This window comes from Petromyzon marinus (genome assembly GCF_048934315.1).
Source record: "Petromyzon marinus isolate PM22_M1 ecotype Great Lakes invasive population chromosome 70 unlocalized genomic scaffold, UKy_Petmar_22M1.pri1.0 chr70_unloc.1, whole genome shotgun sequence".
Lineage (NCBI taxonomy): Eukaryota > Metazoa > Chordata > Hyperoartia > Petromyzontiformes > Petromyzontidae > Petromyzon > Petromyzon marinus.
This window is the reverse complement of record NW_027422603.1, coordinates 148,089-167,832: the sequence shown is the minus strand read 5'-3', so window position 1 is coordinate 167,832 and position 19,744 is coordinate 148,089. Positions and strand designations below refer to the sequence as shown.

At 49.7% G+C, this 19,744-nt stretch overlaps 1 protein-coding gene across 2 annotated transcripts in view; it reads right to left on the bottom strand.

Annotated features, from left to right (window-relative positions):
* Positions 1 to 208: 208 nt before the first annotated feature.
* The window catches only part of LOC116958072 (MICOS complex subunit MIC27-like), a 31,865-nt gene continuing 12,329 nt past the window's right edge, over positions 209 to 19,744 (bottom strand). For both annotated transcript variants that reach the window (XR_012931578.1, XM_076058261.1), the window contains exons 4-7: positions 15,627 to 15,718; positions 9,764 to 9,952; positions 7,325 to 7,391; positions 209 to 2,278 (exon numbers count right to left, since the gene is read on the bottom strand). Coding sequence is in view for 1 of the 2 variants with exons in the window: in XM_076058261.1 (XP_075914376.1) it covers positions 2,190 to 2,278; positions 7,325 to 7,391; positions 9,764 to 9,952; positions 15,627 to 15,718 (437 nt within the window). In the remaining variant the exon portion in view is untranslated. The remainder of the gene's footprint in view (positions 2,279 to 7,324; positions 7,392 to 9,763; positions 9,953 to 15,626; positions 15,719 to 19,744) is intronic.

The following is a 19,744-nucleotide window of genomic DNA, read 5'->3' as shown; positions in this document are numbered from 1 at the left end:
AGAGTGGAGAGAGAGTGGAGAGAGAGTGGAGTGGTGAGGGAGTGGCGAGCGAGTGGAGAGTGAGTGGAGAGAGTGGAGAGAGTGGTGAGCGAGTGGTGAGGGAGTGGTGAGAGAGTGAAGAGAGTGGAGAGAGAGTGGAGAGAGAGTGGAGTGGTGAGGGCGTGGTGAGCGAGTGGTGCTGCAGGAAGAACACTCTGGACAGGACAAGCAAGGGTGGCCCTGGCGTTTATTTGACTCCGAGAGCCACACGGAGAGAGCACAGAGGGACAATCACCCAGCCAACACCCAGACAACACCCAGCCAACACCCAGACAACACCCAGCCAACACCCAGCCAACACCCAGACAACACCCAGCCAACACCCAGACAACACCCAGCCAACACCCAGACAACACCCAGCCAACACCCAGACAACACCCAGCCAACACCCAGCCAACACCCAGACAACACCCAGCCAACACCCAGACAACACCCAGCCAACACCCAGACAACACCCAGACAACACCCAGACAACACCCAGCCAACACCCAGACAACACCCAGCCAACACCCAGACAACACCCAGCCAACACCCAGACAACACCCAGACAACACCAACACCCAGCCAACACCCAGCCAACACCCAGACAACACCCAGCCAAAACACAGCCAACACCCAGACAACACCCAGACAACACCCAGACAACACCATCACCCAGCCAACACCCAGACAACACCCAGACAACACCATCACCCAGCCAACACCCAGACAACACCCAGACAACACCATCACCCAGCCATCACCCAGCCATCACCCAGCCAACACCATCACCCAGCCATCACCCAGCCATCACCCAGCCAACACCATCACCATCACACAGCCATCACACAGCCATCACACATCCATCACCATCACACAGCCAACACACAGCCATCACCATCACACAGCCATCACCCAGCCATCACACAGCCATCACCCATCCATCACCCATCCATCACACAACCATCACCCAGCCATCACCATCACCCAGCCATCACCATCACATCACACAGCCATCACCATCACACAGCCATCACACAGCCATCACTCAGCCAACACACAGCCAACACACAGCCATCACACAACCAACACACAGCCATCACTCAGCCAACACACAGGCAACACACAGCCATCACTCAACCACCACCCAGCCATCACACAGCCAACACACAACCATCACCACCACACAGCCATCACCCAGCCAACACACAGCAATCACACAGCCATCACTACCACACAGCCAACACCCAGCCAATACCCAACCACCACCCAGCCATCACACAGCCATCACCATCACACAGCCATCACACAGCCATCAATCGAGTGGATGATAAGTGGTTGACTGAGTGAGTGGTTGAGTGAATGGTTTAGTGAGCGGTTGAGTGAATGAGTGGTTGATTGAGTGAGTGTGTGAGTGGTTGAGTGAGTGGTTGAGTGAGTGGGTGAGTGAATGAGTGGTTGATTGAGTGAGTGAGTGGATGAGTGGGTGAGTGAGTGGGTGAGTGAGTGGGTGAGTGAGTGGGTGAGTGAGTGAGTGATTGAGTGAGTGGGTGTGTTGTTGAGTGAGTGAGTGGTTGAGTGAGTGAGTGAGTGGTTGAGTGAGTGGGTGAGTGATTGAGTGGGTGAGTGAGTGGGTGGGTGAGTGAGTGGGTGAGTGGGTGGTTGAGTGAATGGTTGAGTGAGTGAGTGAGTGGTTGAGTGAGTGAGTGAGTGGTTGAGTGAGTGAGTGAGTGGTTGATTGAGTGAGTGGATGAGTGGGTGAGTGAGTGGGTGAGTGAGTGGGTGAGTGAGTGAGTGATTGAGTGAGTGGGTGAGTTGTTGAGTGAGTGAGTGGTTGAGTGAGTGAGTGAGTGGTTGAGTGAGTGGGTGAGTGATTGAGTGGGTGAGTGAGTGGGTGGGTGAGTGAGTGGGTGGGTGAGTGAGTGAGTGGGTGGTTGAGTGAGTGGGTGAGTGATTGAGTGGGTGAGTGAGTGAGTGGGTGAGTGAGTGAGTGAGTTGTTGAGTGAGTTGTTGAGTGAGTGGGTGAGTGGTTGAGTGGTTGAGTGAGTGAGTGGTTGAGTGAGTGAGTGAGTTGTTGAGCAGGGTGAGTTGTTGAGTGAGTGGGTGAGTGGTTGAGTGGGTGAGTAGGTGAGTGAGTGGGTGAGTGAGTGAGCGAGTGGGTGAGCAGGGTGCTAGTGCTGGCTGCGGGTGGTGTAGAGGTCTCTGTCCGCTGCATTTGCTTGGCCGTGATCCGACAGCTGTGGGTCCGGCTGGAACACAGCTACAGGCGGGGAAAACAAACACACAGACACAGACATAGACACATAGACATACACACACAGACACACACACACACTCACACACACAGACACACACACACAGACACACAGACACACACACACAGACACACATAGACACACATAGACACACACACACAGACACACACACACACACACATATATACACACACACATAGACACAAACACACATAGACACACACACACACATAGACACACACATAGACACACACACACATAGACACACACACGTAGATCTGTGTCTCTGTGTGAGTCTATGGTTCTCTGAGTGAGTCTATGGTTCTCTGAGTGAGTCTATGGTTCTCTGAGTGAGTCTATGGGTCTCTGCGTGAGTCTATGGGTCTCTGCGTGAGTCTATGGGTCTCTGTGTGAGTCTATGGGTCTCTGTGTGAGTCTATAGGTCTCTGTGTGAGTCTATGGCTCTCTGTGTGAGTCTATGGGTTCTCTGTGTGAGTCTACGGGTCTCTGTGTGAGTCTACGAGTCTCTGTGTGAGTCTATGGGTCTCTGCGTGAGTCTATGGGTCTCTGCGTGAGTCTATGGGTCTCTGCGTGAGTCTATGGGTCTCTGCGTGAGTCTATGGGTCTTTGTGTGAGTCTATGGGTCTCTGCGTGAGTCTATGGGGCTCTGCGTGAGTCTATGGGTCTCTGTGTGAGTCTATGGGTCTCTGTGTGAGTCTATGGGTCTCTGTGTGAGTCTATGGGTCTCTGTGTGAGTCTATGGGTCTCTGTGTGAGTCTATGGGTCTCTGTGTGAGTCTATGGGTCTCTGTGTGAGTCTATGGGTCTCTGCGTGAGTCTATGGGTCTCTGCGTGAGTCTATGGGTCTCTGCGTGAGTCTATGGGTCTCTGCTTGAGTCTATGGGTCTCTGTGTGAGTCTATGGGTCTCTGTGTGAGTCTATGGGTCTCTGTGTGAGTCTATGGGTCTCTGTGTGAGTCTATGGGTCTCTGTGTGAGTCTATGGGTCTCTCTGTGAGTCTATGGGTCTCTGTGTGAGTCTATGGGTCTCTGTGTGAGTCTATGAGTCTCTGTCTGAGTCTATGGGTCTCTGTGTGAGTCTATGGGTCTCTGCTTGAGTCTATGGGTCTCTGTGTGAGTCTATGGGTCTCTGTGTGAGTCTATAGGTCTCTGTGTGAGTCTATGGGTCTCTGCTTGAGTCTATGGGTCTCTGTGTGAGTCTATGGGTCTCTGTGTGAGCCTATGGGTCTCCGTGTGAGTCTATGGGTCTCTGTGTGAGTCTATGGGTCTCTCTGTGAGTCTATGGGTCTCTGTGTGAGTCTATGGGTCTCTGTGTGAGTCTATGGGTCTCTGTGTGAGTCTATGGGTCTCTCTGTGAGTCTATGGGTCTCTGTGTGAGTCTATGGGCCTCTCTGTGAGTCTATGGGTCTCTGAGTGAGTCTATGGGTCTCTGCTTGAGTCTATGGGTCTCTGTGTGAGTCTATGGGTCTCTGTGTGAGTCTATGGGTCTCTCTGTGAGTCTATGGGTCTCTCTGTGAGTCTATGGGTCTCTGAGTGAGTCTATGGGTCTCTGCTTGAGTCTATGGGTCTCTGTGTGAGTCTATGGGCCTCTGTGTGAGTCTATGGGTCTCTGTGTGAGTCTATGGGTCTCTGTGTGAGTCTATGGGTCTCTGTGTGAGTCTATGGGTATCTGTGTGAGTCTATGGGTTTCTGTGTGAGTCTATGGGTCTTTGTGAGTGAGTCTATGGGTCTCTGTGTGAGTGAGTCTATGGGTCTCTGTGTGAGTCTATGGGTCTCTGTGTGAGTCTATGGGTCTTTGTGTGAGTCTATGGGTCTATGTGTGAGTGAGTCTATGGGTCTCTGTGTGAGTCTATGTGTCTCTGTGTGAGCCTATGGGTCTCTGTGTGAGTGAGTCTATGGGTCTCTGTGTGAGTCTATGGGTCTCTGTGTGAGTGAGTCTATGGGTCTCTGTGTGGAGTGAGTCTATGGGTCTCTGTGTGAGTCTATGGGTCTCTGTGTGAGTGGGTTTATGGGTCTCTGTGTGAGTCTATGGGTCTCTGTGTGAGTGAGTCTATGGGTCTCTGTGTGAGTCTATGGGTCTCTGTGTGAGTCTATGGGTCTCTGTGTGAGTCTATGGGTCTCTGTGTGAGTGAGTCTATGGGTCTCTGTGTGAGTCTATGGGTCTCTGTGTGAGTGAGTCTATGGGTCTCTGTGTGAGTCTATGGGTCTCTGTGTGAGTGAGTCTATGGGTCTCTGTGTGAGTGAGTCTATGGGTCTCTGTGTGAGTCTATGGGTCTCTGTGTGAGTGAGTCTATGGGTCTCTGTGTGAGTCTATGGGTCTCTGTGTGAGTGAGTCTATGGGTCTCTGTGTGAGTGAGTCTATGGGTCTCTGTGTGAGTCTATGGGTCTCTGTGTGAGTGAGTCTATGGGTCTCTGTGTGAGTGAGTCTATGGGTCTCTGTGTGAGTCTATGGGTCTCTGTGTGAGTGAGTCTATGGGTCTCTGTGTGAGTCTATGGGTCTCTGTGTGAGTGAGTCTATGGGTCTCTGTGTGAGTGAGTCTATGGGTCTCTGTGTGAGTCTATGGGTCTCTGTGTGAGTGAGTCTATGGGTCTCTGTGTGAGTCTATGGGTCTCTGTGTGAGTCTATGGGTCTCTGTGTGAGTCTATGGGTCTTTGTGTGAGTCTATGGGTCTCTGTGTGAGTGAGTCTATGGGTCTCTGTGTGAGTCTATGTGTCTCTGTGTGAGCCTATGGGTCTCTGTGTGAGTGAGTCTATGGGTCTCTGTGTGAGTCTATGGGTCTCTGTGTGAGTGAGTCTATGGGTCTCTGTGTGGAGTGAGTCTATGGGTCTCTGTGTGAGTCTATGGGTCTCTGTGTGAGTGGGTTTATGGGTCTCTGTGTGAGTCTATGGGTCTCTGTGTGAGTGAGTCTATGGGTCTCTGTGTGAGTCTATGGGTCTCTGTGTGAGTCTATGGGTCTCTGTGTGAGTCTATGGGTCTCTGTGTGAGTGAGTCTATGGGTCTCTGTGTGAGTCTATGGGTCTCTGTGTGAGTGAGTCTATGGGTCTCTGTGTGAGTCTATGGGTCTCTGTGTGAGTGAGTCTATGGGTCTCTGTGTGAGTGAGTCTATGGGTCTCTGTGTGAGTCTATGGGTCTCTGTGTGAGTGAGTCTATGGGTCTCTGTGTGAGTCTATGGGTCTCTGTGTGAGTGAGTCTATGGGTCTCTGTGTGAGTGAGTCTATGGGTCTCTGTGTGAGTCTATGGGTCTCTGTGTGAGTGAGTCTATGGGTCTCTGTGTGAGTGAGTCTATGGGTCTCTGTGTGAGTCTATGGGTCTCTGTGTGAGTGAGTCTATGGGTCTCTGTGTGAGTCTATGGGTCTCTGTGTGAGTGAGTCTATGGGTCTCTGTGTGAGTGAGTCTATGGGTCTCTGTGTGAGTGAGTCTATGGGTCTCTGTGTGAGTCTATGGGTCTCTGTGTGAGTGAGTCTATGGGTCTCTGTGTGAGTCTATGGGTCTCTGTGTGAGTGAGTCTATGGGTCTGTGTGTGAGTGAGTCTATGGGTCTCTGTGTGAGTTTATGGGTCTCTGTGTGAGTGAGTCTATGGGTCTCTGTGTGAGTGAGTCTATGGGTCTCTGTGTGAGTCTATGGGTCTCTGTGTGAGTGAGTCTATGGGTCTCTGTGTGAGTCTATGGGTCTCTGTGTGAGTGAGTCTATGGGTCTCTGTGTGAGTGAGTCTATGGGTCTCTGTGTGAGTCTATGGGTCTCTGTGTGAGTGAGTCTATGGGTCTCTGTGTGAGTCTATGGGTCTCTGTGTGAGTGAGTCTATGGGTCTCTGTGTGAGTGAGTCTATGGGTCTCTGTGTGAGTGAGTCTATGGGTCTCTATGTGAGTGAGTCTATGGGTCTCTGTGTGAGTGAGTCTATGGGTCTCTGTGTGAGTGAGTCTATGGGTCTCTTTGTGAGTCTATGGGTCTCTGTGTGAGTGAGTCTATGGGTCTCTGTGTGAGTCTATGGGTCTCTGTGTGAGTGAGTCTATGGGTCTCTGTGTGAGTGAGTCTATGGGTCTCTTTGTGAGTCTATGGGTCTCTGTGTGAGTGAGTCTATGGGTCTCTGTGTGAGTCTATGGGTCTCTGTGTGAGTGAGTCTATGGGTCTCTGTGTGAGTGAGTCTATGGGTCTCTATGTGAGTCTATGGGTCTCTGTGTGAGTCTATGGGTCTCTGTGTGAGTCTAGGGGTGCTGGCCACCCACCCCCTCGTGAGTCAGACTGCCGACCGTCGTAGGCGCTACTCACAGCACTTGCCCCTGCAGTGTGTGTGAGGCTGCACGGGGGAGCTTTGTCTTTGTGTCTATAGCTGCTACTCACAGCACTTGCCCCTGCAGTGTGTTGAGGCTACACGGGGGAGCTTTGTCTGTGTCTATAGCTGCTACTCACAGCACTTGCCCCTGCAGTGTGTTGAGGCTACACGGGGGAGCTTTGTCTGTGTCTATAGCTGCTACTCACAGCACTTGCCCCTACAGTGTGTGTGAGGCTACACGGGGGAGCTTTGTCTGTGTCTATAGCTGCTACTCACAGCACTTGCCCCTACAGTGTGTGTGAGGCTACACGGGGGAGCTTTGTCTGTGTCTGTAGCTGCTACTCACAGCACTTGCCCCTACAGTGTGTGTGAGGCTACACGGGGGAGCTTTGTCTGTGTCTATAGCTGCTACTCACAGCACTTGCCCCTACAGTGTGTGTGAGGCTACACGGGGGAGCTTTGTCTGTGTCTATAGCTGCTACTCACAGCACTTGCCCCTGCAGTGTGTTGAAGCTGCACGGGGGAGCTTTGTCTTTGTGTCTATAGCTGCTACTCACAGCACTTGCCCCTGCAGTGTGTGAGGCTACACGGGGGAGCTTTGTCTTTGTGTCTATAGCTGCTACTCACAGCACTTGCCCCTGCAGTGTGTGTGAGGCTACACGGGGGAGCTTTGTCTGTGTCTATAGCTGCTACTCACAGCACTTGCCCCTGCAGTGTGTTGAGGCTACACGGGGGACCTTTGTCTTTGTGTTGGTGCCGTACCGTGAGCTGGCACCTTCCCTGTGGGAGTCTCCACGCTGCCCTCCGTGTCGCCGGCAGCAGGCGGAGTCTACGAGAGCATCACAACGTCATCACAACGTCATCACAGCATCATCACAACGTCATCACGGCATCACCACAACGTCATCACAGCGTCATCACGGCGTCATCACAACGTCATCACGGCATCACCACAACGTCATCACAGCGTCATCACGGCGTCATCACAACGTCATCACAGCGTCATCACAGCGTCATCACGTCATCATCACAGCGTCATCACAGCGTCATCACAACGTCATCACGTCATCACAACGTCATCACAAAGTCATCACGTCATCACGTCATCACAACGTCATCACGGCGTCATCACAGCGTCATCACGTCACCACAGCGTCATCACAGCGTCATCACAACGTCATCACAGCGTCATCACAACGTCATCACGGCGTCACCACAACGTCATCACAGCGTCATCACGGCGTCATCACGTCATCACGGCGTCATGACAACGTCATCACGGCGTCACCACGTCATCACAGCGTCATCACAACGTCATCACGGCGTCATCACAGCGTCATCACAACGTCATCACAACGTCATCACGGCGTCATCACGGCGTCATCACGGCGTCATCTCAACGTCATCACTCACAGAGACCCATAGACTCACACAGAGACCCACAGACTCACTCACACAGAGACCCATAGACTCACTCACACAGAGACCCATAGACTCACTCACACAGAGACCCAGAGACTCACACAGAGACCCATAGACTCACTCACACAGAGACCCACAGACTCACTCACACAGAGACCCATAGACTCACTCACACAGAGACCCACAGACTCACTCACACAGACCCATAGACTCACACAGAGACCCATAGACTCACTCACACAGAGACCCACAGACTCACTCACACAGAGACCCATAGACTCACTCACACAGACCCATAGACTCACTCCACACAGACCCATAGACTCACTCACACGGAGACCCATAGACTCATCACACAGAGACCCACAGACTCACTCACACAGAGACCCATAGACTCACTCACACAGAGACCCATAGACTCACTCACACAGAGACCCACAGACTCACTCACACAGAGACCCACAGACTCACTCACACAGAGACCCACAGTCTCACTCACACAGAGACCCATAGACTCACTCACACAGCACCCATAGACTCACTCACACAGAGACCCACAGACTCACTCACACAGAGACCCACAGACTCACTCACACAGAGACCCATAGACTCACTCACACAGAGACCCATAGACTCACTCACACAGAGACCCATAGACTCACTCACACAGAGACCCACAGACTCACTCACACAGAGACCCACAGACTCACTCACACAGAGACTCATAGACTCACTCACACAGAGACCCACAGTCTCACTCACACAGAGACCCATAGACTCACTCACACAGAGACCCACAGACTCACTCACACAGAGACCCACAGACTCACTCACACAGAGACTCATAGACTCACTCACACAGAGACCCACAGTCTCACTCACACAGAGACCCATAGACTCACTCACACAGAGACCCATAGACTCACTCACACAGAGACCCATAGACTCACTCACATAGAGACCCATAGACTCACTCAGAGACCCATAAACTCACCACACAGAGACCCATAGACTCACTCACACAGCACCCATAGACTCAGTCACACAGAGACCCACAGACTCACTCACACAGAGACCCATAGACTCATCACACAGAGACCCATAGACTCACTCACACAGAGACCCATAGACTCACTCACACAGGGACCCATAGACTCACTCACACAGAGACCCATAGACTCATCACACAGAGACCCATAGACTCACTCACACAGAGACTCATAGACTCACTCACACAGAGACCCATAGACTCACTCACACAGAGACCCATAGACTCACTCACATAGAGACCCATAGACTCACTCAGAGACCCATAAACTCACCACACAGAGACCCATAGACTCACTCACACAGCACCCATAGACTCAGTCACACAGAGACCCACAGACTCACTCACACAGAGACCCATAGACTCATCACACAGAGACCCATAGACTCACTCACACAGAGACCCATAGACTCACTCACACAGGGACCCATAGACTCACTCACACAGAGACCCATAGACTCATCACACAGAGACCCATAGACTCACTCACACAGAGACCCATAGACTCACTCACACAGAGACCCACAGACTCACTCACACAGAGACCCATAGACTCACTCACACATTGACCCATAGACTCACTCACACAGAGACTCATAGGCTCATAGACTCACTATGAGTGAGTGGTGAGTGAGTGGTGAGTGTGTGTGGTGAGTGCGTGGTGGGTGAGTGAGTGGTGAGTGAGTGGTGAGTGAGTGAGTGGTGAGTGAGCGGTGAGTGTGCCTCCTCACCACGCCGGCTGTAGCGGGGTGAGCGTGAGGTTGTTGTTGTTGTAGTGGTTGTAGTGGTTGTTGTTGTTGTTGTTGTGGTTGTTGTTGTTGTGGTTGTAGTGGTTGTGGTTGTTGTGGTGCGGCCTTCCAAAGCGACGCTCCCCAGGTGACTGCGGCCACAGAAGCCGCCAGCGTCTTCTCGGCACCGGCCTACACAGACAAAGAGACCCCAGGTAGCCTCACGCAGTCTCTAGGGGCAAGTGCTGTTCAGTAGCGGCGCACACACACACATACATACACACACACATACATACACACACACATACATACACATACACACACACATACACACACACATACATACACATACACACACACATACATACACACACATACACACATACACACACACACATACACTTACTACACATACACACATACACACACATACATACACACATACATACACATACACACACACACATACACACATACATACACACATACACACACACACACATACACTTACTACATATACACACATACACACACACATACACACATACATACACACACATACACACACACATACATACACACACATACACACATACATACACATACACATACATACACACACATACATACATACACACACATACATACACACACATACATACACATACACATATACACACACATACATACACACACATACATACACATACACACACATACACACATACACACACATACATACACACACATACACACACATACATACACACATACATACACACACATACACACACATACACACACACAAACACACACATACACACACATACACACACATACACACATACACACATACACACACACATACACACATACACACACACATACACACACACATACACACACACATACATACACATACATACACACACATACACAACAACACAACAACCGCCATTCGCCACTAAGTGGCGGTGACGTCACCACGACGCTTGTGCCAGGCTATGTGCACCCTGAGGCCACGTGAAGTGTCGAACGCCCGCTGGCAGGAGGTCACGGGGCAGACCCAGGTGCCACGGGTCGACTGACTGAGATGACTGGCTGATGCACCACCTGTGCCCCCTACTGTGCCAACCTGCTGTGCTTTAGCCACCCGGCGCTCCGCTCGTTGTTCTGAGCGTCGCTCCTCCGCCCTCCGTTGTTGTTGGAGGGCGACTGCCTCCAACTGCCCAGTAGCATCCTTCACGAGCCTCCTCCACAGAGGCCGATCTTGACACCGCTGGTACCAGTCATCGGCAAGTCCACTCAGCTCCACGTCCTCCTGTACCACATCACTCCATCTCTTCTCTAGCCCGTGCCGCGCCCGCTTAGCCCCCCCAATCCGGCCAAACAAAAGCTGTTTCGGCATGCGGTGGCTGGGCATGCGGGCTACATGACCCAGCCATCGCAGCCTTGCCTGCCAGAGGAGCTCACCGATGGGACCCTGCCCAGATCTTTCAAGGATTTGTGAGCTCCTCACACAATCCAGTCTGGTTAAACCCAGGATGGATCGTAGGCAGGCCAGCCTAAATGTTTCTAACCGGCGAAGATGTTCCATTAGGGGGGTTCACGTTTCGCAAGCGTAGAGAAGGGAGGGAATGACCGTGGCCGAGAAGACCTGAAGCTTAGTGCGGAGCGACAGACCAGGTAGCTTCCACACAGCGTTACGCAACCGATGAAAAGATATTGCCGCTCGACTGATTCGGAGTGAGACCTCTGCTGTTAAACTGGAGCCAGTCATAAGCACACTGCCCAGGTATGGGAAATTCTCCACTCTCTCCACAACTGCCCCATCACCGATTGGGAGTTGTGGGGGTGGAGTGTCCGATGGTACAAAATACCCAGGCAGGTACATAGTTTTGGTGGGGCTGATGGTAAGGCCCCACCTCTTAGTGGCACGCTCCAGTCTCAGCAGCAGCGTCTCCAACTCCTCCTCTGACTGAGCAGCTATTACCAAATCATCAGCATACATAACGTGGTTGAGCAATAGGGAGCCATCCCTTGACCGCACCCGGGCATTGATTAGCCTCCCATTATATCTGTACCATATGGAGATTCCGCCGGTACAGCTATTGAAGGCTTCACGAACTACGTGGTCAAAATAGATGTTAAATAATATGGGAGCCAGAGGACATCCCTGTCGCACCCCAAGGTGTACAGGGAATGGCTCTGACTCCCGGCCACGTAATTTTACCCGGGCCCGCTCACCATCATGAAGGTCCTTAATGATCGTGAGCAGAGGGTCAGGTACTCCAAAAGCACGAAGAACGACCCAGAGCCCAGGCCTACTGATGGTATCATAGGCCTTGACCAGGTCAATAAAGCAGAGATGTAGGTCTTGTTGGAATTCCCTACACCTCTGCTGTAGCAGACGGACAGAAAATATGGCATCTGTGCAGGACCGCCCTTTCCTGAAACCGCATTGGGGCTCCGCAAGCCTCTCCTCAGCGTGCCTGGCAAGGCGATGCTGAATAATCCTTGCCAGGACCTTTCCCGGCACACTGAGGAGTGAGATGCCCCTGTAGTTGTTACAGGGCATCCTTCCAATCCTGCGGAACCCGTCCAGTGGTCCAGACTGTTGTTATGATGTCATATAGGGCAGTCTGTGCACAAACGCCACCCTCCCTCAGCATTTCGCTTGGGAGATCATCTCTGCCCGCTGCCTTTCCTGGTCTCAGACTCCGGATCGCCTTCAATACTTCCTCAGCAGATGGCACCTCAGCCAGCCACTCACAGGGGGTGACTTCTTCCAATATTTGAGGCACCGCAGCCTCAGCAGGGTCATCCTCACTTTGTGCCACGATGTTTTCCTGGCTGAGGGATTTTCCCTCCCCCAGGACCTCACAGAAATGCTCAGCAAATCTGCAAACCTGTTCCTGGGGGTCGGAGATTGGATCACCGTTTTTTCCCCTAATGATGGTAATAGGTGTGGCGCTGCAGGTTACTTTTTTGATGGAGTTAAATAGAGATTTGTGATCACGGGCCACTGAGGCAGACTCCATCTCCTCAGCAACCCGCGACCACCACCCATCCTTGCAGCGCCTCACGGCTCTCCGAACTCACACACTCACTCACTCACACACTCACTCACTCATACACTCACTCACACACTCACACACTCACTCACACACTCACACACACACATTCACTCACTCACACACTCACTCACTCACACACTCACCCACTCACTCACTCATACACTCACACACTCACTCACTCACACACTCACTCACAGTCACACTCACTCACCCACTCACTCACAGTCACACTCACTCACTCACACTCACTTTGGTTGTTGTTGTTGTTGTGGTGGTTGTTGTTGTGGTGGTGTTGTTGTAGTTGTGGTTGTTGTTGTGATGGTTGTGGTGGTTGTTGTGGTTGTTGTTGTCACCTGAGCGAGTGAGACAGCTGACTCTGGGTAGTAGTTGTTGTGGTTGTGGGTGTTGTTGTGGTTGTAGTGGGTGTTGTTGTTGTTGTGATTGTTGTTGTGATTGTTGTTGTGAATGTTGTTGTAGTTGTAGTGAATGTTGTTGTTGTTGTGATTGCTGTTGTGGTTGTTGTTGTGATTGTTGTTGTTGTGGTTGTTGTTGTTGCGATTGTTGTTGTGATTGTTGTGGTTGTTGTTGTTGTAATTGTTGTTGTTGTGGTTGTTGTTGTTGTTGTGATTGTTGTTGTGGTTGTTGTTGTGGTTGTTGTTGTGATTGTTGTTGTTGTTGTCACCTGAGCGAGTGAGACAGCTGACTCTGGGTAGTAGTAGTTGTTGTTGTGATTGTTGGTGTTGTTGTTGTGATTGTTGATGTGATTGTTGTTGTGATTGTAGTTGTCACCTGAGCGAGTGAGACAGCTGACTCTGGGTGTTGTTGTGATTGTTGTTGTGATTGTTGTTGTGATTGTGATTGTTGTTGTGATTGTTGTTGTCACCTGAGCGAGTGAGACAGCTGACTCTGGGTAGTAGTAGTTGTTGTTGTTGTGATTGTTGTTGTTGTTGTAGTGAATGTTGTTGTTGTGATTGTGATTGTTGTTGTTGTTGTGATTGTGATTGTAGTTGTTGTCACCTGAGCGAGTGAGACAGCTGACTCTGGGTAGTAGTGGTTGTTGTTGTTGTGATTGTTGTTGTGATTGTTGTTGTGATTGTTGTTGTTGTGATTGTGATTGTTGTTGTTGTCACCTGAGCGAGTGAGACAGCTGACTCTGGGTAGTAGTGGTTGTTGTGATTGTTGTTGTTGTTGTTGTGATTGTTGTGAATGTTGTTGTGATTGTGATTGTTGTTGTTGTGATTGTTGTTGTCACCTGAGCGAGTGAGACAGCTGACTCTGGGTAGTAGTGGTTGTTGTTGTTGTGATTGTTGTTGTGATTGTTGATGTGATTGTTGTTGTGATTGTTGTTGTGATTGTTGTTGTGATTGTTGTTGTGATTGTTGTTGTTGTGATTGTTGTTGTTGTTGTCACCTGAGCGAGTGAGACAGCTGACTCTGGGTAGTAGTGGTTGTTGTTGTAGTGAATGTTGTTGTGATTGTTGTTGTGATTGTTGTGATTGTTGATGTGATTATTGTTGTTGTTGTCACCTGAGCGAGTGAGACAGCTGACTCTGGGTAGTAGTGGTTGTTGTGATTGTTGTAGTTATTGTTGTTGTTGATGTGATTGTTGTTGTGAATGTTGTTGTTGATGTGATTGTTGTTGTGAATGTTGTTGTTGTGATTGTTGTTGTCACCTGAGCGAGTGAGACAGCTGACTCTGGGTAGTAGTTGTTGTTGTTGTGATTGTTGTAGTGATTGTTGATGTGATTGTAGTGATTGTAGTTGTGATTGTTGTAGTGAATGTTGTTGTGGTCACCTGAGCGAGTGAGACAGCTGACTCTGGGTAGTAGTGGTTGTTGTGATTGTTGCTGTGATTGTGATTGTAGTTGTGATTGTAGTGATTATTGTGATTGTAGTTGTTGTTGTCACCTGAGCGAGTGAGACAGCTGACTCTGGGTAGTGGTTGTTGTGATTGTTGTTGTGATTGTTGTAGTGATTGTTGTAGTGATTGTTGTTGTGATTGTTGTTGTGATTGTAGTTGTTGTCACCTGAGCGAGTGAGACAGCTAACTCTGGGTAGTGGTTGTTGTGATTGTTGTTGTGATTGTTGTGATTGTAGTGATTGTTGTTGTGATTGTAGTTGTTGTCACCTGAGCGAGTGAGACAGCTGACTCTGGGTAGTGGTTGTTGTGATTGTTGATGTGATTGTAGTGATTGTAGTTGTGATTGTAGTTGTCACCTGAGCGAGTGAGACAGCTGACTCTGGGTGTTGTTGTTGTTGTGATTGTTGTGATTGTAGTTGTGATTGTTGTGATTGTTGTTGTGGTGGTTGTTGTTGTTGTCACCTGAGCGAGTGAGACAGCTGACTCTGGGTAGTAGTGGTTGTTGTGATTGTTGTTGTGATTGTTGTGATTGTAGTGATTGTTGATGTGATTGTTGTTGTGATTGTAGTTGTGACCTGAGCGAGTGAGACAGCTGACTCTGGGTAGTAGTTGTTGTTGTTGTGATTGTTGTTGTGATTGTTGTAGTGGTTGTAGTGAATGTTGTTGTTGTGATTGTAGTGATTGTTGTTGTGATTGTAGTTGTCACCTGAGCGAGTGAGACAGCTGACTCTGGGTAGTGGTTGTTGTTGTTGTTGATGTGATTGTTGTTGTGATTGTTGTAGTGATTGTAGTTGTGATTGTGATTGTTGTTGTTGTCACCTGAGCGAGTGAGACAGCTAACTCTAGGTAGTGGTTGTTGTGATTGTTGTTGTGATTGTTGTGATTGTAGTGATTGTTGTTGTGATTGTAGTTGTGATTGTTGTTGTCACCTGAGCGAGTGAGACAGCTGACTCTGGGTAACAGACGGAGGCAGCGAGCGCCGTGGCTGAGCCAGCGTAGAGCCAACGCCTGGCACGCGAACCTGAACACAGCACAGAGAGTTAACACTCACCACTCACCACTAACACTCACCACTACTCACCACTAACACTCACCACTAACACTCACCACTACTCACCACTAACACTCACTACTACCACACAGCACACAGCACACACAACACAGAGTTAAAAAACTCACCACTACTCACCACTAACACTCACCACTAACACTCACCTTTACTACTCACCTTTACTCACTACTACCACACAGCACACAGCACACACACAGAGTTAAAACTCACCACTATCTCACCTTTACTACTCACCACTAACACTCACCACTACTACTCACCACTACTCACCACTACTACCACACAGCACACACACAGAGCTATAAACTCACCACTCACCACTACTCACCACTAACACTCACCACTACTCACCACTAACACTCACCACTAACACTCACTACTACCACACAGCACACACACACAGCGCTAAAAACTCACCACTAACACTCACCACTACTCACCACTAACACTCACTACTACTCACCACTAACACTCACCACTACTCACCACTAACACTCACCACTACTCACCACTAACACTAACCACTAACACTCACCACTAACACTCACTACTACCACACAGCACACAGCACACACAGCGCTAAAACTCACCACTAACACTCACCACCACTCACCACTACTCACCACTACTACCACACAGCACACACAGAGTTAAAACTCACCACTAACCACCACTCACCACTAACACTCACCACCACTCACCACTACTCACCACTAACACTCACCACTCACCACTAACACTCACTACTACCACACAGCACACAGCACACACAGCGCTAAAACTCACCACTAACACTCACCACCACTCACCACTACTCACCACTACTACCACACAGCACACACAGAGTTAAAACTCACCACTAACCACCACTCACCACTAACACTCACCACCACTCACCACTAACACTCACCACTCACCACTAACACTCAATACTAACACACAGCACACACACACACAGCGCTAAAAACTCACCACCACTAACACTCACCACTACTCACCACTAACACTCACTACTCACCACTAACACTCACTACTACCACACAGCACACACACACACACAGCGCTAAAAACTCACCACCACTAACACTCACCACTACTCACCACTAACACTCACTACTCACCACTAACACTCACTACTACCACACAGCACACACACACACACAGCGCTAAAAACTCACCACCACTAACACTCACCACTACTCACCACTAACACTCACCACTAACACTCACTACTACCACACAGCACACAGCACACACAGCACTAAAAAACTCACCACTAACACTCACCACTCACCACTAACACTCACCACTCACCACTAACACTCACCACTACTCACCACTAACACTCACCACTAACACTCACTACTACCACACAGCACACACACACAGCGCTAAAACTCACCTTTACTACTCACCTTTACTCACCACCACTCACCACTACTCACCACTAACACTCACCTTTACTCACCACTAACACTCACCACTAACACTCACTACTACCACACAGCACACAGCACACACAGCGCTAAAACTCACCACTAACACTCACCACCACTCACCACTACTCACCACTACTACCACACAGCACACACAGAGTTAAAACTCACCACTAACCACCACTCACCACTAACACTCACCACCACTCACCACTACTCACCACTAACACTCACCACTCACCACTAACACTCACTACTACCACACAGCACACACACACACACACAGCGCTAAAAACTCACCACCACTAACACTCACCACTACTCACCACTAACACTCACTACTCACCACTAACACTCACTACTACCACACAGCACACAGCACACACAGCGCTAAAACTCACCACTAACACTCACCACCACTCACCACTACTCACCACTACTACCACACAGCACACACAGAGTTAAAACTCACCACTAACCACCACTCACCACTAACACTCACCTTTACTCACCACTAACACTCACCACTAACACTCACCACTCACCACTAACACTCACCACTAACACTCACTACTACCACACAGCACACAGCACACACAGCGCTAAAAACTCACCTTTACTACTCACCTTTACTCACCACTGCTCACCACTAACACTCACCTTTACTCACCACTACTCACCACTAACACTCACCACTATTCACCACTAACACTCACCACTACTCACCACTACTACCACACAGCACACACACACACAGCGCTAAAAACTCACCACTAACACTCACCTTTACTCACCACTACTACTCACCACTACTACTCACCACTACTACTCACCACTACTACTCACCACTACACTCACTACTACTACTCACCACCACTACTCACCACTACTCACCACTACTACTCACCACTACTCACCACTACTACTCACCACTACTCATCACTACCACACATCACTACACTCACCACCTTTACTCACCACTACACTCACCACTACGCTCACCACTACTCACCACTACTCACCACCACTACTCACCACTACTACTCACCACTACCACACATCACTACACTCACCACCTTTACTCACCACTACACTCACCACTACGCTCACCACTACTCACCACTACTCACCACCACTACTCACCACTACTACTCACCACTACCACACATCACTACACTCACCACCTTTACTCACCACTACTCACCACAACACTCACCACTACTCACCACTAACACTCACCACTAACACTCACCACTAACACTCACCACTAACACTCACCACTACTCACCACTACTACTCACTTTTACTCACCACTACACTCACCACTACTCACTACTAACACTCACTACTACACAGCACACAGCGCTACTACTCACCACTACTCACCCTTACTCACCACTACTACTCACCACTACACTCACCACTACACTCACTACTACTCACCACTACTCACCCTTACTCACCACTACACTCACCACTACACTCACAACTACTACTCACCACTACACTCACTACTACTCACCACTACTACTCACCACTACTACTCACCACTAACACTCACCTTTACTCACCACTAACACTCACTACCACTACTACTCATCACTACTACTACTCACCACTACTCACCACCTTTACTCACCACTACACTCACCACTACACTCACCACTACTACTCACCACCTTTACTCACCACTACACTCACCACTACTACTCACCACTACTCACCACCTTTACTCACCACTACACTCACCACTACTACTCACCACTACACTTACCACTACACTCACCACTACACTCACCACTACTACTCTCCACTACACTCACTACTACACTCACCACTACACTCACCACTACTACTCACCACTACACTCACTACTACTACTCACCACTACTCACCACTACTAATCACCACTACTACTCACCATTACTCACCACTACTACTCACCACTACTCACCACTACACTCACTACTACTACTCACCACTACTCACCACTACACTCACCACTACACTCACCTTTACTCACCACTACTCACCACTAACACTCACCACTACTCACCACTACACTCACCTTAACTCAACCACTACTCACCACTACTACTCACCACTACACTCACCTTAACTCACCACTACTACTCACCTTAACTCACCACTACTCACCACTACTACTCACCACTACTCACTACTACTCACCACTACTACTCACCTTAACTCACCACTACTCACCACTACTACTCACCACTACTACTCACCACTACACTCACCACTACTACTCACCTTAACTCACCACTACTCACCACTACACTCACCACTACTACTCACCACTACTACTCACCACTACTACTCACCACTACCCACCACTACTACTCACCACTACTACTCACCACTACTCACCACTACTACTACTCACTACTACTCACCACTACTACTCACCACTACACTCACTACTACACTCACCACTACTCACCACTCCACTCACCACTACTACTCACCACTACCCACCACTACTACTCACCATAACTCACCACTACTACTCACCACT